At 46.3% G+C, this 18,706-nt stretch overlaps 1 protein-coding gene across 1 annotated transcript; it reads left to right on the top strand.

The window, feature by feature from the left end:
- Positions 1-1,353: 1,353 nt before the first annotated feature.
- On the top strand, positions 1,354-8,047 carry LOC100464146 (speedy protein E4-like). The gene is made up of 7 exons (XM_034669780.1): positions 1,354-1,990; positions 2,489-2,686; positions 3,563-3,621; positions 4,055-4,140; positions 5,875-6,043; positions 6,209-6,313; positions 7,932-8,047. The coding sequence occupies exons 1-6, from the start codon at positions 1,882-1,884 to the stop codon at positions 6,266-6,268; spliced, it is 681 nt and encodes a 226-aa protein (XP_034525671.1). The 5' UTR covers positions 1,354-1,881; the 3' UTR covers positions 6,269-6,313; positions 7,932-8,047.
- The last annotated feature ends 10,659 nt before the right edge of the window (positions 8,048-18,706 follow it).

Raw genomic sequence — 18,706 nt, 5'->3', positions numbered from 1 at the left:
TATCAAAGTTCAAACAATGGATTGAAACCAAGACTTAGCTAAAATGTGGATACAACCCAGCTGTCCATCAATAGATGGATGGGTAAACTAGAATGGTATGTATGAATATATATTATATTGTTAATTATTATGAAAGGAACATGCAAACGTACACACACACACACACATACATACTGAGGACATTATTCATCCTTAAAATGGAAGGAATTCTGACACACACTACAACATGGATGAGCCTTGAAGACATTTTGGTGAATGAAATAAATCAGGAACATATGGACAAATACTGCATGATTCCACTGATAGGAGGTAGCTGGAGTAGCCAAATCCATAGAGACGGAAACAGTGTGGTGGTTGACAGGGGCTGGGGGAGGGGAGAACGGGGAGTTATTCTGCAATGGGGGGGGCAGAGTTTCAGTTTCAGGGAAGATGAAAAAGTTCTGGAGAGGGATGGTGCCGATGGTGGCACAGCAACTGCAATGTGCTTCATGCCACCGAATTATACTCTTAAAAATGGTTAAAATGGTAAATTTTATGTTGTGTTCTTTCAGCACAAAAAGAAAGAGCAAGCCAGATTCAGATGCCCAGGTGAAAAGCAGAGGTAGGAGGTAGAGGTTCAGAAGAAGCTTCCTCTGATACTGATGGACAATCAGTTATTTTTTTTTTTTACAGCATCTGTGCTCTCACATGCTTCCCACCTTCTCAATAAAACAGCTTCCGGGGCACCGGGATGGCTCAGTCAGTTAGGCTTCTGCCTTTGGCTCAGGTCATGATCTCAGGGTCCTGGGATCGAGCCCCACATTGGGCTCCCTGCTCAGCGAGGAGCCTGCTTCTCCCTCTCACTCTGCCTGCTGCTCCGCCTGCTTGTGCTCTCTCTCTGTCAAATAAATAAATAAAATCTTAAAAAAAAACAGATTCTGCGTTGGAGATTTTTCCACTTAGCATTTTTTGTGCATGTGACATCTTATTCACAGGCTACACAAGGGGGAGTAAAGTTTCTGGGTCGAGAGCGATACACATGCTCGGAAATTTTACATGCAGACGACAGCTGATTCATTGCAATCGAGGGGCAGGTTTGGGGTGATCTTGGGACTTCTGAAATCGCAGACACCGTCTGAAGTGTGTGGGAGCACATGTACAGTTTTCTACGAGTTTAGGTTCCCAAAATGTCTCTCGGGCTCAGGGATGCCTGAGAGTAGAGCACGAGTGCTCCCCCAGCACAGAATCCCCAACACAGTGTCAGTAAAACATCGGGCAGAAGAACTCTGCCAAATCAAGCGATTTAAACTAACTTTTAAATCCAACAAGTCCGTGCACCTGGGACATGCTTTACATACTTATTTCACTCTTGTAAGGTCTTACCTTCCTCCTCACCCCAAATTTCCTTGTCTCTTTCTTCCCTCTCCCACAAGACTGCACCCTGAAATAGGAATAGAAGGATATAGACAGCCCAACATGTTTCCAGCTTAGAGTGGAGAGAACCGGCATCTGCTGGAGAGGAGTAGAGTGACCCAGACCCCTCAAGGAGAGTTTTGGAGGATGGTCCGAGGTTGGGTTGGCGGCAGGGGACACCATTTACCCCGAGCTCCAGCAGTGGACATCGGTCTGGCAGTTATACATGTTTCCCTTCAAACTGGTTGCCAGGCTGGAATGACCTGTGACATCAGAGGCTTCTGACCTTCCTGATTGGAAGGACAAGATTCCGGGGCGCTTGGCAGCGCAGGTGGACAACAGCTCTTCACAGAGCTTTTCTCCACTCCTGGCTTTGCCCCAGCTTGGAGAAGGGATAACGGGCTTGCGTTCAGCCAGAATCCAGAAGAGGAGTTCAAGCAGAACAGGGTCTAAGTTTTCTGGAAGGGCAGAAAGAGCTTGGGAGAAATCATGTCCAGTTGTCAACCGTGTTCCCAGTCTGAGGACCAGAGCCCCCAGCCTAGCTCCTCAGGCTACCCCTTGGAGGTGGTGGTGGATGAAGAAATACCGGGACCATCGGGTGAGGAAGCAGGAGGGGGAAGGGACTTGGGAGGCTGGACTAGTAAGGAGGAACGGGTACAGAAGTCAGGAAGGAGTGTTTGAGTAAGGTGTGTGTGACAGGAGAGATTCAGAAAGCCAGGGATTGGAGAAGGCGAGCACAGGAGCTGGGGACAAGACTATCCCCGTGGAAGGAAAACCCAGGAAGCAAGGAAGGAGGGTTAGGAGATGAGATCCAAAGATGAGATAAAGGAAGAGAGGAAATTATCCCATTATTCCCATGGGAGAAGTTATCTACAATGAGGAAGTTTTGAGGATGGGGGGGGGTGGTGAAACAGTGGCAAAGATGAATGGGGGCAGATGCATATCAACAAAGGAGAAAGATGGAAAGATGGTTTGGGAGATGCCAATCATCAATGAGGCTGGAGAGAATGAAGGGGGGGTTTGAGTTTTCGGAGGCGAGGGGTGGCTGGATTCCAAAGACAGAAGTTTTATACTGTAGCCTGGTTTCTTCACTCAGCCCCCTGGGTAGACCCCCGCCCCCCGCCTCAGTCCCCCGAAAGGAAGAGGAGAAGGGATGAGTCAGATGAGGAGACAAATTCTGGGGCTGAGGACATCTGGTTCGTGGAGACACTGTGTGGACTCAAGATGAAGTTGAAGAGACGCCGGGTGTCTTCAGTGCTCCCTGAGCACCACGAGGTCTTCAACAGGCTGCTTGGTAGGAAAAGCACCCTCCAACCCTGTTCTTTTTTCTCTTAAAACACAAGAAACTTCTAATGCCTATACTTTTCCAATGGAGAATTCTCTGCAGGTTGGTAAGCTCTCCATCCTTGGAGGACTCCATATTGATCCCTCATTGGGGACACGTAAAAATGACAGAAGATTAGGAGAGACTTGGAGAAAGGTCTGTACTTGGGATAAGAAAGCTTGGTTTCAGTTGCAGTCCTGATACGTCTTAGCTCTTACTGGTCTTTTGAATCTAAATGCCTTCAGCTGTGTGTAGAGGGGGGATGACAGGCCATCTTTGCACCCCGATGTCACTGTGGGATGAGAAAATGACAAGTGAACGACTTTATGTTCTCTGTAGTGGCACAGCCATGCATGATTAGACGGCATCACTGTTTACTTCACATCCAATCCTGCAGGGGCGCTGCTGACACCTACCTCTCTCTCGGTCACCCCACAAGGGGAGTTGACAAATTCTCTTGACCCGTGAATGGTCTTCGCTCCCCTCTGCCCATAAGCCTCACCCTTGGCCATATACTTTTTTTTTTAAGCATTTTTTTTAAGATTTTATTTATTTATTCGACAGAGATAGAGACAGCCAGCGAGAGAGGGAACACAAGCAGGGGGAGTGGGAGAGGAAGAAGCAGGCTCATAGCGGAAGAGCCTGATGTGGGGCTCGATCCCATAACGCCGGGATCACGCCCTGAGCCGAAGGCAGACGCTTAACCGCTGTGCCACCCAGGAGCCCCCACCCTTGGCCATATCCTGAAACTTCCCCAGGGGAGGCATCGTTCTCCTCTTTGCTCTGGAATGCTCCCACAGTAACCCCGTTCTGGTTGCCAACCTGACACATGCCCTCTTTTCACAGAGGATCCTGTCATTAAAAGATTTCTGGCCTGGGACAAAGATCTGAGAGTATCTGACAAGGTATCGTTGTTCTCCCCTAAGTTGATTGTTGCTCCAGCAGCTGTCCTGGGGCAGGGGGATGCCTCCTAAACCCTATCTCCAACCTCATGCCTGCCAACACTTCCCTTCGGGGACTTCGTGGTTTCTTGCAGATCCTCTGGGACCTGAGCCCCAGGTTTGCCCCTCTGGCTGTTGCTACCTTAAGTCCCTTCTCCTCTCATCTCTCAGGGGTTGGGGGGGGGCTCCCCTTGGCTCGACTTGCTATCCTGGGAGCACCAAAAACTCTTCCCTTGACTTCTTCAGTTTGTAACCAACCTTCTGACACCAAATAAGCGGGTTCACCCAACATGTCAGAGCGGCAGCAGCTGCTCCAGCCTCCCGTGCCCTTACCCCACTGGTCTTCCTCCCCCAGGATGTGACCCCTCTCTGACGCCCTTTCTCTTCTTTCCGCCAGTATCTCCTGTCTATGGTCATAGCTTACTTTAGCCGTGCTGGCCTCTTCTCCTGGCAGTACCAGCGAATTCATTTCTTCATAGCACTGTGAGTATTTGGCCTCATGCATCAGCAGTATTCTATCGCCTGGGAGGATGGAGGGGAGAAGCAGGACTCTGACCTTTCCTCTACTTTTTTTTCTTTGAACCTCCTTGTGTTTTTTAAACCTGTTTTTTAAAGAACTGTTTACCCTGTATAAAAACGATAGGATTATGCTATTGTGTTTTTTATACTGTTCTTTGTAAACACAAACAACCCTAACATCAGCTAAGAGGCTGACCGAAGGAAACATAAACCCTCCTAAGAGGAGGGAAGGAAAGAACAGACACCACCTTGCCTCAAGCAAATAGGATCGAGAAGCAGCCGGTTCCGATCCTCCATCTGTCTCCTTCCCACAGCAATACCGATCCTCCATCTGTCTCCTTCCCACAGCAATACTGAGTGTAATTGTCTCCCTCCTCTGCCTTCCCAGCACAAATGCCTCAATTCATGCCCTCAAGACATAGCACAGATCTGTCCTGAATGCTTCCCCTGGTGTTTCTTACAAGTCCGTCCCCAAGCCAGTGGGCACCATGTGCCCGAAGTCTTTCCAAAGCACCAGTCTCCTGCTTCACCCTCGATAACAATCTTGCTGGCCACTGGCACTCGGTCAAGGCCAGGGTTCCCAGCTTGGATCCAACCCTCTCATCTCCATCCAGCTTGTTCACCCTCTTGGCATTTCTTCCTTCCACACACCCTTCCCTCCGTTCCTATACTACATTTTCTGTCTAGGTGACTTTGCACATACACCTGAAGAAAATGACCGGTCCTCAAGGTTGATTCCAACTCCAAAATCTTCAGATGCCCCCCCTGACCTCCCTGACTTCTGCACCCTAGTAGCACTTCCATTAAAACCCTAGTCTCATGGATATTTTGGACTATAGTTGTTTCTTATCCACCTCCCCATCCCTCCGCCCCCTTCCCCAATCCCATTAGACAAGACGCCTGTTGAAGGTGCTCTTAAAGACACTCAGCACAATTCCTTCCATTTTGCAAATGTTTAAGTCATGTTGGGTCTATGAGTGTTGCGCTTGACCATGAGAAAAAGCATTCATTTATTTGTTCAACAAAAACTTATAAAGCGGATCTAATGTGCCAAAGACCATGAGGCGACAGGAAGAGAGATTCAAGAAATGTGTGTTGGGGGCACCTGGGTGGCACAGTGGTTAAGCGTCTGCCTTCGGCTCAGGGCGTGATCCTGGAGTTATGGGATCGAGCCCCATCAGGCTCCTCTGCTGGGAGCCTGTTTCTTCCTCTCCCACTCCCCCTTGCTTGTGTTCCCTCTCTCGCTGGCTGTCTCTATCTCTGTCGAATAAATAAAATCTTTAAAAAAAAAAAAAGAAATGTGTGTTGAATTAACGCACCCACATGAACCCAGTCCTATCTTAGTCATTTGGTAAGAAAGCCATGATCACAGAAATAGAGCAGAGTCAGCTCCTCCCTGCAGGAGCTGTGTATGTCCCTGCTCTACGGGGACACAGGTATGTGCACAGACAAATTGAAGGGAAGGGGGCCCGTGTGGGGATTGGAAAACAGGGCAGGGTATGCCCTCAGGCTTCCCGTTGAGTTCTGTCTTCATCTTCAAGGTGGGAGAAGTCTCTGCCCAGCCGTGCCTTCTTGATGACAGGGTGGCACTCTGTGACACTGGGTAATAAGCAGCCTGTGTCCTTTCTGGGAAGCTGAGCTCAGGTAGGAGGTCCTTCCTGTCCTGCTCCTGACCAGTAATCTGATGTCTCTCTCCAGCTACCTGGCCAATGATATGGAAGAGGATAACCAGGCCCCCAAACAGGCCATCTTTTCATTCCTTTATGGGAAGAACCGCTCCCAGCGTCCCTTGTTCCACAAACTGCGATTCCAATTTATCCGATCCATGGACTGGAAGACCAGGGTGTCCCGGGAAGAGTGTGAGGAGGTGGGTGGCCTGGGGAGAGATGGGGTGCGGGCGGCCTAATGGGAAAGAGAGGGGAACATGGAGGGACATGAGATTTGGGATGAGAAAGAATTAGAACCTGGACAGTGTGGGAGGGGGGGTCCCCCTCCTGGAGGTTGTCTTCTCATGGGGCCACTTGTCTTCCAGATCCAGGCTTTTGATCCAGAGCTATGGGTGTGGGGGCGAGATCGATCCCTTTTGCCCTAGAGCTCCCAGGACCATGGAGGCCTGAGGTCATCGGCCTGAAGGAAGGTAGGTCTGTGTCTTCACGGGTCCAGGCACAATGATTTCTTGTGTACTGAGGAAATCTGAGGAACCCAGTTGCCTGACCCACGCTCATCTCCCCGGCCCCACACATCAGCCTTCCACACACTGTGCAGTGGAGCAGCTGCACAGCCAGACGCTGACTCAGGGCCCAGCCACGAGCTGACAAACCACACAGAGGCATGACCTCAGGGAGATTCGTGGGTGCCAGCCTCAGGAAAACTGGTTCCTCACAGAGGCATGGACTTGGCTGAAATAATTCCATCAAAAGCAATTGGACCCAGTTCATAGCTTTGATGAAATGTTGATTTTCTGTGAAAAGTGAATAAGTTTCCAATTTTTTCCCTAGATTGTGTTTTGACTTTCTCTTTCATGCCTCAGAGGTATCAACGATAGGGATTTATTTACAACAAAGTCAATGTCTAACAATAGGACACTTGATGGAACAGTCTGCCTATCCAATAATAAAAGATAAATTATGACTAGCTATGTTTTCATCCAAATTATGACTAGCTATGTTTTCATACAAATTATGACTAGCTATGTTTTCATCCAAATTATGACTAGCTATGTTTTCATCCAAATTTGCTTGCAAGCACACTGCTTATGGCCAGACCACCAACTTCATGTTCCCTGCCTGCTTCTGGACCTGTCTCCCGTTTTGTTCCATTGCACCTTTCCCCTCAGGTTTATGATCAAGGAAGTTTGTCAGAATGAGTGAAGCTTAAGAAATACTAGTTTCAGCATGGAATATTGTAAGCGACACACAGAGTTACAGATTTTGGTGGAGGATTAAGATTTGGTTTAAATTGTGTGAACTAGCTCTCCCAGTCTGTTCAGGCTCCTACACCAAGTACTACAGACTGCATGGGCTATGGAAAACAGGCATATATTTCTCACGGATTCGAGGCTGGAAGTCAGAGAGCAGGCTGCCAGATCCTCTACTGGGTTGCAGACTGGGTGGGTTCTGAGCTAGGTCACTGGGGTCTCTTTTATCAGGGCACTGCTCCCATTCACGAGGGCCCTACCCATGACCCAATTATCCCAAAGGCCCCATCACCTTGTGGGTTTAGATCTCAATGTACGAATTTGAGGGGGGGGGATACAAACATTCAGACCATGTAGCACTGACCAAATTTAGGACTAGGTGTTATGGTTAAACATTAGGATCTAGGGTTAGAATGGGGGATTATCTGGTTCATGATGTTAATGGTTCATGGAGATTCATGATGTTGATGTGTTGGGGATGTTTGTGGTGCGGTTATTAGTTCAGACTTAAAGTGATACAAGAGGACCAAGGTGAATATCAAGTCTAAAGCAATATTCTCTCAAGTTTGTTTTACTCGAGCAGAATCACTTAGAGTCCTGGCTATCAAACAGATAACTGGGCCTGACCTTAGGCACATTAAAAAAATTTTGGAGTCAGGGTCACCAAAGTCCAAGGGTCATAACTGAAAATGAATTGGGGTTTAGAATGAAGGATTAGAGATAAAATTGAATTTATTAGTCTAAACTCTCATTAGAACTGACCGAGAATGTGAATAATCTTTATATCTGGAGAGTTGCCTCCTTGCAATCTAATTTCCTCTATTTCTCTCAATTGTAGACCCCTGAGCTCAGGGGAGACACAGGTTTTCAACAGGAACAATCCAGACAGTGACAACAGACATGAAGAAGGAAGAGAGGAGTCCCTTGTCCAGATAATGAGAAGAACCCAGGAACTTCTATAATGAGCTGAATGGAGTTATGTTGTACTCCTAGGAGCCGGGAGTCTGCCTAGGAGTCTACAGAGGGACAATAAGAAACTAGGTTTTTTTTTTTTTTCAGGTTCCATCCTTTCCTGGGGCACACCAAATATTTCAGATTATTTAATTCGAATCTCCCAAGGTAGAAGTTGAAGGTCCCATTTTTTTATGCATTGGGACAGAGATGAGGAGGAAATTACTTCAAAAATATAAAGTTAGAGACAAAGGATTGTAATAGTCTAATAACGTATGCCATGAATTTCATTCATGGCATTTCATATTTTGAAAATGTTATATTTATTTTTATATTTTATATTTATGTATTTATTTTAAATAGTTCTGAAATACTCATAGTTTTTAAAAAATGCTGTTCCTACAAAGTTTTGCAGTGAGATTACAGCTATAGATATAATTTTGTTTACATATTCAGGATAAGTTTTTGTGTTTTATTATATTTACATAATATATCAATTACACTTACAACTAGACGGGCGGTTCCCTCAAGTTCTTATAACTAAATGTTTATTTGACATTTAGTCTTTGGTATTAAATTGTGAGAATCAGTTGTAATTTTTTAACTTGCACTGATGACATGTTTGTATGTTATTTTAGGTTATTAGAGAGGACACTGCAATGTGTCTCTTGGGGACACATAATAAAGATAAAAGTTTTCTTATCTTCATGCTGTTCATGGTCATCCCAATCTGTCTCACCTGTTCACTGTCAAATGATACTGTTGCTTAATGGGGTTGTGATCATTCAGTCACACTTAACTTTGAAAAATAATTCTGAGTTATTTTTCATGTAGGAAAAAAATAGAAGATGAGTGGATCCTGAGCTTGTGTCTTAAAGCAGGAAGCAAGGAAAAGATATGGGGGGAGGAAAGGGGGAAGAAGGAAGATAGTGCTCTGGGAACCTAGATAATAATCTGAAATTCACAATGAAGGCAAGGTGACGCATTCCAGGCGATGGTCCTTGGCAAGCAGACCCAGAGATGCAAGGGAGCACACATGGTGTTCCCTATTCCAATTATAGTAGGAGTCCTTTTCACAATCTCCAATTCCAGTTTTCTGTGGTAGAAGGAAAATCTACAGTGTATGATGAAATAGGAACAACTGAAAAGAAATGAAGATTTTGGAGAACTTTCTGAGAAACACAGTAAGAGAGGAGGAGCTAAAGCTGTTCAATAAGATAGGCATGGAGAAGAAAGAGCTAATGACATGAACCCTGAATATTGGAGGAAACCATCTTGGGAGATGGTAGCACCAGAGAATACTGGGACTGTCCCAAATACCAAGCTTCAGTATCCTCAGGACGCATCACCCTCCTGGCACATAGATGCATATCACCAGTCAGGAAGCTCACCTGATCTTGGTGACCAGAGTTTATATTGGGGTTTCATTATGCAAGTGTGATTAATTCAATCATTGGCCATATAAGGAACTCAATCTCCAGCTCTCTTCCTCCAGAGATTGGGTTGAGATCAAGTGGTTCAAAGCCCCAACCCCATTGGTGTTTCTGGTATGGCTGGCCCCTATCCTGACTCACCTTGTTAGCACAAACTCAGGTTTGGTCCAAGGGGCCCACCATGAGTAACAAACACTCCTACCATTCAGGAAATTCCAAAGACCTAGAGGCTGTCTCCCAGGACCCAGGGAGAGGGACCAGATAAATTATTTATACAACACATTGGCTATGGTTAGGAGTCTGGCAGAACTCACGTGGTCAGAGAAGGTAAACATTTTGGGACAGATCTATCACAGGAGATATTGGAGAAGTTGAACAAGGACTGAAATAATGGGGTGCTCATGGGGATTTGGAATAGCTTAGGAGATGTGAGAAATTTAGGAGATGAACACAGCTCTTTATATAGGGGGAGCTAATGACAATGAGCAACTGAGTAAAGAAAAGCCAAAGGAAAAATGTGTGTGTGGGGAGGAGGTGAGGGTGCAGATCTGATAAATGAGATCAGCTGATAAGCATTGATCAATTTCAGAAAGTGAAACCACTAAGGTCAGAAGAGCTACAAGGACATCAGCATCTAATTACAGCAGCTCTAGGAGAGGGAAGGCATTCAGAAGTGGGACACAGTTGATGGACAGAGCAGCAGACAGACTAGATTCTGCAGACATGCAAACTAAGAGGAGAAACAGTCTGACAGCTTGGAAACAGATATAACTTATGAGACACCTAGGAATTAAAATGTATATTTAAGAAGCTCTAGGTCTCTGCAGGATGGGAGGTAAAGGCAGATTAGGAAACAGCTCAAATGAGGAAAGACCTGAGTGAAAAGACACAAGAAACAAGACGATGGATACAAACAATAAAGCAATAACAAACAGTCAAGAAAACAGATGGTCAGGTGAGTGATGATAAGGTGAGAACTGGGAGTGTTTGGGAACACTGGAGCAGAACATTGTGGTATCAGCCCGGACACCTAGAGAACCTGAGATCAGGACTGATCTCAGTTGAAGAGAAGGGGAAGCCAAGGCTGCTGAGAAGGGGGTGAAGCTTAAGAGACTTGAAGGATAAAGAGATGGACCAGCTGAGAAAGCGGAGAGGCTGGAGACCCCTGAAGGCTGAGAAGGAATACGAATCTGAGGACTTGCTTTGGAAATGTGAGGTGATGGGAGAAGCATGTGTGACTCCAAGAGGAAGGAATGTCAGGAACAAAAGAACACAGAAGAGTCAGATCAGCCAAGCTTCTGGAACCAGAGAGTATTCAGGGCTATATGTGGCCACTGAATGGAGGTCAGGAGGTGGGCGCAGCAGAAGTTTTGCCACACAGCAGAGGAGCAGTGGGCTTTCTTGGAGAAACAGAAGTAATGGAAGAACTCCAATGCCTAAAGCTGGAAAAGTAGGAGAGTGACAGGGCTCAAGAGTGTGATGTGATAACAATGTACACTGAGTGGATCAGATGTGGAAGCTGAAACAATGGCACAGCACTGGGCATCCAGAATTTCACGTGAGGAGGAAAAACTGATTCTATGTGGGAATTCACAGTGCCTAGATAGACAAAATCTGACTTGTGTATGGCTCCACGGATGATACTAATTGGGCTCCGTGGATGAGACTAATTGGAAAGCAAAGGAGGAGTGCCTGGAACTCTGGGCCTACCTTTGAAGTTTCTTGGCTGAAGACAGCCAGATTCTCACTGCAGCTCAAGGTTCTCATGTAGGGGGTCAATGTTTAAATTTTGAAGAAAAACAGGCACGTGTGGTAGTCACGTACTTCAGACTCCTTGCTTCTTTGTTCTTATCACACGCTGCCCCATATATTATCATCCTGACCATTAAAGTCACACTCTCCCCCTTGCTTTGCACTTGGTGCCTGATGTATTGCTAAGACCCCAATGAAAGTGGAGACAAAGCTTGCACAGGGCCTTTTCGCCACCAGAGCATCTGGTCCCCAGGCCTCTCCTTTCTCCTACTAAGGTGTCTGGAGTCACCTTTTCATTCGCCGTCTCCGGGTTTGCTCGCCAAACCCAACAAGTGTTGCCCTGTGTGAGGAACTTGTGACGGTCGGCGGTGGAGCCCTCGGAAATGAAAAGGAAAGGACTGCGAGCAGTAAGTCATTGGAAGCCTGCGGGGGCTTGCCGAGTTCTAGGGAACTTTTGGGCTTGGGTTTCCTATCTCTATCATGGGTCAGCATTTTTCTGCTGAACAAAAGCAATACATTAAGGTTCTTAAGCAGCTCCTTAAAGGGAGCGGGGCTTCTGTTTCAGAGGCCCAACTTCGGGGTTTGTTAAAGACTATTATTGAACATAACTCCTGGTTCCCTGATCGAGGAACTTTAGATTTAGAAGTATGGGAAAGAGTTGGAAAAAATTTAAAATGGAGCCATGAACAAGGAAAGAGGGTACCTCTCACCTCCCTTACATTGTGGGGGCTAGTAAGATCTGCTTTGACTCCGTTACATATTGAGGATACACCTAGCATTTCAAAGGAAACAGAGAGAGAACTCCCTGCGCCTATGCTCCCAGCCCCTCCATGACCTGATACTCCATTGCCCCAAGGGACAATGGGATTATTATTAGGAAAATGAAGCCTAAATTTAAGAGGTATTACAGTCATTACAAGAGTTATTGACTATGATTATCAAGGGGAAATTCAAGTACTTATGACCTGTAAAGGTTTGCATATTCCCCCCCCCCAAACTAAGATAGCTCAACTATTGCTCCTCCTCTGTTGGGTCCCCAGAGCATCTCTGAACCTGCAGGGGACCCCAAGGCTTCAGAAGCACAGGACCTAAAGGGACTTATTGGGCAAAATTCAGGACAAGGTTTTTTGTTAAAAGATTTTATTTATTTATTTGACACAGAGAGACAGCCAGCGAGAGAGGGAACACAAGCAGGGGGAGTGGGAGAGGAAGAAGCAGGCTTCTAGCGGAGGAGCCTGATGTGGGGCTCGATCCCAGGGCTCTAGGATCACGCCCTGAGCCAAAGGCAGACGCATAACGACTGCGCCACCCAGGCGCCCCCAGGACAAGGTTTTTACAGGACTAATAGATATGAGAGGCGATGTTACTATTATTAGTCAACAGGAATGGCCCCCCACTTGGCCTCAAAAAACAGCCCTTGATTCAGTCACTGGAATCGGAACTTGCTCTCAACTGTTGCAGAGTGCTTCTATACTAAACTTCTATACTAAACTGCCAGATGGAAAAACTGGGTATTCACAGCCTCTCATTTTAAATATTCCCGTTAATCTTTGGGGACGGGATCTACTTGCTCAACGGGACTCTAGGCTTAGACACTTCCCATTTTTAATTGGGGTCACTGCTTGTGTGCCTCCCCTGCCTCTGACCTGGAAGACTTCTTCCCTGGTCTAGGTCAAGCAGTGGCCCCTAAACAGGAAAAAACTTTTACAAGCTCATCATCTAGTTCAAGAACAGCTAAAAGCAGGTCATACTGAACCCTCCCACAGCCCCTGGAATACCTCCATTTTGGTCATTCCGAAAAGAGCAGGGAAATGGAGGTTATTACATGATCTCCGAGCCACCGTGCCATCATACAACCGATGGGGGCCCTACAACCTCAGCTCCCCTCTCTGGCTCTGATTCCACAAGACTGGCATGTCATTGTTATTGATCTCAAAGATTGTTTCTTTACCATTCTCCTGGCTGCACGAGATAGAGAAAGATTTGCTTTCACCCTTCCTTCCTTCAACAATGAGCAGCCTAATGCTTGGTTTCAATGGAAAGTTCTCCCCCAAGGCATGCTTAATAGTCCCACAATGTGCCAATATCATGCTCATCGAGTCATACACCTCCTTTGAAAAAGATGACCCTCCGCTAATCTTGTCCGTTACATGGATGACATTTTAATTGCTCACCCATCCCAGGATATCACTTTTCAGATTTTTCAGGCCTTTACAGTCAGAAGTAACCTCCCCTGGGTTGTATATTGCCCCTGACAAAGTATAATGCCTATCCGCATGGCTTTATTTAGCCCACATGCTTACCAAATGACAAATTAGACCTCAACAATTAATTCTCTTAAAAAATTATCTTAAAAACCCTTAACGACTCCAAAAACTCTTAGGAGATATTAATTGGGTTTGACCGTTACTGGAAATTCCAACAGCCGCCCTTTCTTACCTCTTTGGAATCCTTCAAGGAGAATCAGCCTTAGACTCCCCTTGTTAACCCACAAGCCTCTAAAGAATTACAACTAGTTGAACAAATGCTCTCAGACTGTTACCTTGACTGTGTTGACCCTACATCACCTATCAGACTTTTTATTTTTCCCACTCCTAAATTTCCTTCTGCGTTGCTTGGGCAATTAAATCCTGCTTTATGATATCTGGAATGGCTCTTTCCGTCTAACGTTCCCTCTAAGACGTTATCTCTATACCTAGAGATGATTACAGACCTCATCATTAAAAGTTGTAAACGCTGTACTCAACTTAAAGGTTATGACCCCCAGATCATTCACATTCCGCTGCCTAAGGCTCAATTTGAAACTGCATTGTCTCACTTTCATTACAAATTGCTATGGCAGATTTCATAGGAGAAATCACCAATTCCCTACCCTCTGACAAACTTTTGCATTGGTTTGGGATCACACATCTTGTTTTCCCTAAAAGACTCGCCCACAAACCTCTTCCCCAAGCAAAGATTATTTTTACAGATGGGCCAGGAAAGTCAGGAAAGGCCGGCATATTCTGGCCCCCAAACAATTCAACTACTTGCTCTGGATTTTCATCAACACAACGTGCTAAAATAGGAGCTTTAATCTTTGCCCTGGAAACTTTTCCTAATGAGCCTATCAACACTGTTAGTGATTCAGCTTATTCTGAGTTTGTTCTCAAGGAGCTAGAAACAGCGCATATCAAACCCACCATAGACCCAGAAGCCCTTTTACTTTTCTCTCAACTCCAGCAACTCCTCCATATGTGTGCGCTCTCATCCTCTTTTTATTTCTCACATTAGGTCTCACAGCGGCTTACCTGGCCACTCACTCATGGAAACTCACAAGCAGATAACCTAGTGATTGATGTCTCTTCTACAACAAGCTCGCTTGTCACATGATTTTTTCCACCAAAATTGGTGTTCTCTACACAAACAATCTCATCTAACACAATAACAAACTAAATTTATTACATTCCAATGTCCTGATTATCAAGCCACGGGCGCTACTTCTTATCCACAGGGTACGAACCCTCAAGGTTTCACAGCCAATGATCTCTGGCAAACTGACATCACACACGTCCCTTCTTTTGGAAAACTTCGTTATGTACATGTCTCAATGGATACATTTTCCAGCTACATGTTCGCCTCAGCCCACAAAGCGAATCCACAAAGCAGGTAACCAAACACCTTCTCGTGGCTTTTTCTTACATGGGCATCCCTAAAATACCATCAAGGCAGGTAATGGGCCAGCTCTCATTAGTGCATCCTTTAAAGAGTTCTGTACTCTTTGGGAAACCACACATCACACTGGCATCCCCTATAATCCACAAGGACAAGCCATCATTGAATGAGCACACTCCACCCTTGAAAACATGTTGAAAAAAACAAAAAAGGGGAACTATGGGCCTGAGCAATCCAGACCCTGCTGCACAATTACACAAAGCACTCCTAACTTTAAATCGTTTCAACTTGAATAATCAATTTTTAACCCCTGCCCTTAAACACTTTACAAAAAAATCCCCAGGACTGCGCTCCTTGGTCCTTTGGAGGGACCCCAGCTCTAATCTGTGGCAAGGTCCCCATGAACTCATCACTTGGGGCATAGGCTATGCTTGTGTCTCCTCAAAGGAAGAACCGCTTTGGCTCCCAGCACGACACGTCAAGCCATATCGTGGCCCGGCACGGATCAAACCCGATTCCACAGACGAGCCAACTGAAGCCGGGCGAGCCTCGACCCCAGAATCGCTCATTGCTGAGGACACAACATGCCACCAAAATAACTTGGGGAAACCTGAAGAAAACAGCGCACAAAGCTGAAGAAATCCTACAAATGAGAGGACAAGCCCACACAGCCGAAAACACGCTTCTGGCCATGCTCTCAGTGATAAGTACAACTCCTATCGTGGTGGTTACATTTTACTGTCTTATTCCAGTAGCTATGGCTACTGATTATTGGGCACACATGCTTAACCCTCCCCTCTGGAGGCCCTTAACATGGGCTGATGCGCCCGTTCCTGTGTTTAATAATAACTCTAGCTGGATAGGAGGGACTTCGTTTCCTTTTACACAACCACAACTCAATGGCTCCTTCTGGGCCCCGGCACCTAATAACACGGAGTTATATGCCTCTGTCCTTCCAGTTTGTGTTTCCTTGTCTGACCCTCTTTGCATGATGGCTACTCCTCAAATCCGGTTACATTTTGTGCCAAGAGATCCTATTAAGAGAGCCCAGCTAACTTTTATTTCTGTTGGAAGCATCCAACATGGCAATCAGACCACCTATAAGAGCCACTCTTCTCTCCCCTCCTGTGAAAGAAGCACTAAATAGACTCCCTCTTCAGAGAGGGTTTCCTGGGTAACATGTAGGGCCTTCTACCCTCACCTTCCTAAGTTAGATAATCATATCATCTTAGATTGCAGTCCTAAAGGACGTTTCATAGTTAACAATATGGAAATTAAAGTCCACCCTGCTGGTTATGGAAGTTGGATTGGTAGAGCTACCTCTCCCATAATCTGGTGTGAAGGGGGCCTCACTTCTCCACTTCCCCAAATAGAACTTCTTCCCATTCAATCATCTCTCTGCAGATTAGGACATTTATTCTTTCCTCTTTCCGTATGGCATGGAAGATATAGCAATGATTCTGGCAGCTATTTCATAACCCTTAATAAAAATTTTACTGATTGCATATAGTTACGTATTCCTCACCTGTATGTCTTTCTGTTTGGATCCAATATATCTCTATTTAAGAAAGAAGGGCTATATACTATCAAACCCTCCAGTGACCAGAGGGCATATTACACAGCTTGCCTAAAATTACAATATTACTCACCACAAGGCTACCCATGTCTTTGTTTTAAAAAGGGAGCCTTTCACTTTTATCCCTGTCAACCTCACTCAATCTTGGAAGGAGTCCAAATCACTCAGTATTCTTCTTTTTTTTTTTAAGATTTTATTTATTTATTCGACAGAGATAGAGACAGCCAGCAAGAGAGGGAACACAAACGGGGAGTGGGAGAGGAAGAGGCAGGCTCATAGCAGAGGAGCCTGATGTGGGGCTCGATCCCACAACGCCGGGATCACGCCCTGAGCCGAAGGCAGACGCTTAACCGCTGTGCCACCCAGGTGCCCCTAAATCACTCAGTATTCTTAATCAGGCTTTTAGTGAATTAGGAAGGCCACATAGGTTTCTAGGATTGCTCATAGCCGGCATTATAGCTGCTGTCTCCATTTTAATGGCTACTAGTGTTCCCATGGCTGCCCTTACTCATACTGTTCAAACGGCTCAATATGTCAATCAAATAGCCTATAACATACCCAAGAATTGCAACTACAGCAAACTTTTGATCAAAAAATACTACTGAGGCTCCAACTTATGGACGCTGCAATAGAGTATCTGGGAGAAAAACAGGAAGCACTTACTTTCCCCCAAAGCCTTAACTGTGATTGGGCCATTTGTGTAGCCCCCCTGCTTTGGAACAATTCATTACATATTTGGAGAAAAATTAAACACCTTCAAGGTTCTCTCCATGATAAATTAATCCTAGATATTCACAATCTCAAGGAGCAGATTTTGGCCTCCCTTACCACTATTAATAAACATGAATATGACCAAGATGCCTGGAGCGTACCTTTGGATAATTTACAATGGTTGAATCCCCAGAATTGGTTTTCTTCCACCAAACGGGGACTTATCGGCCTATCTATTGTATTGCTCACTTCTTTGGTGTTTCTTATCATAGTCTGAAAAATCGGAATAAAGGCGCTTTCCCGAGCTGGAGAAAACCAGGAGCTATATCGGGCACAGATGCAATGAGACCTTTGCTCTATTAATAAGAAAAAAGGGGGAAATGTGGGAACTCACAGTGCCTGGATAGATAAAATCTGACTTGTATATGCCTCCCTGGATGAGACTAATTCAAAACCAAAGGAGGACCGCCCGGAACGCTATGCCTACCTTCGAAGTTTCTTGGCTGAAGACGGCCAGATTCTTACTGTGGCTCAAGGTTCTCATCTAGGGAGTCAGCGCTTAAATTTTGAAGAAAAACGAGCACCTGTGGTGGTTACGTCACGGACTCCTTGCCTCCTTGCCCTTATCACACGCTGCCCCATATATTATCATCCTGACCATTAAAGTCACACTCTCCCCCTTGCTTTGCACTTGGCGCCTGATGTATTGCTAAGACCCCAAAGAAAGTGGAGACAAAGCTTGGCACAGGGTCTTTTGGCACTAGGGCGTTTGGTCCCCAGGCCTCTCCTTTCTCCTACTAAGGTTTTCATTAAACCCGACAATCCTTCAGGGCTTCAGAAGATAAGTGGGATGCCTGGACTATGGTGGCTGTGGCAGACGGAACTGCCGCGGGGGTCTGAGGTGATTTAAGACTCAGTGACAAACAACGGGGAGCTGCTTTGTGAAGAGGAAACCTTGAGAAAACTAGAAAGAAATGGTAGGAGTGACACAGGAGAAGTCCCGCAGGCAACTCAAGGGCATCTGTCTGCAGCTACTCCCATTCTCTCAGCTTCTCCCTCAACAGGCAGCCACATACTGTCTGCAGCTACTCCCATCCTAGATAAGGTGGGATTGGATTTCTTCTTTCTTTTCTTCCTTTTTAAATTTTTTCCCGAAGCGTGGACTTTTCCAGACGTCCCCTAATGGGTGGGCGCTTGGACTCACGGGAAACAGAGGTCGGGTATTTGTCGGGCTCCCGGGTGGGCTCTGGCGGGCGCACGGCTGCCGTCGTCCTGCGCATGTGCAGCTCGGCTGTGAGCGTGTTCGCGCACGCGTAGTGCCGCCGCGCGGCTCTCGCTTCCTGTGCGAGCCCAGGTCACCGCTCGCTGTGGTTCTCAGGCTTCGGCCTCCGGCGGGCGAGAGTCCCGGGGCCTGCGGGGCTCTACGCCGTCCGACCGGGCCGGCACCCAGCGGGCGCGGGTCCGCGAGGGCCGGGCGGAGGTTCGAGCGGGGACCCTCGAGCGCGAGCCCCGGAGCGCGAGCTGGGCCGGAGGGGC

Source organism: Ailuropoda melanoleuca, chromosome 10, assembly GCF_002007445.2.
Source record: "Ailuropoda melanoleuca isolate Jingjing chromosome 10, ASM200744v2, whole genome shotgun sequence".
Taxonomy (NCBI): Eukaryota; Metazoa; Chordata; class Mammalia; order Carnivora; family Ursidae; genus Ailuropoda; species Ailuropoda melanoleuca.
The sequence above is the reverse complement of the archived record's forward strand: the minus strand, read 5'-3'. Positions and strand labels throughout refer to the sequence as shown.

Excerpts from the sequence above, each read along its gene's own strand:
- LOC100464146 (XM_034669780.1), top strand. The coding sequence starts at position 1,882 with ATGTCCAGTTGTCAACCGTGTTCCCAGTCTGAGGACCAGAGCCCCCAG. Across the intron at positions 1,991-2,488 it reads AGAAATACCGGGACCATCGG|CCCCCTGGGTAGACCCCCGC; the intron begins GTGAGGAAGCAG and ends TTCTTCACTCAG. Across the intron at positions 2,687-3,562 it reads GGTCTTCAACAGGCTGCTTG|AGGATCCTGTCATTAAAAGA; the intron begins GTAGGAAAAGCA and ends CTCTTTTCACAG.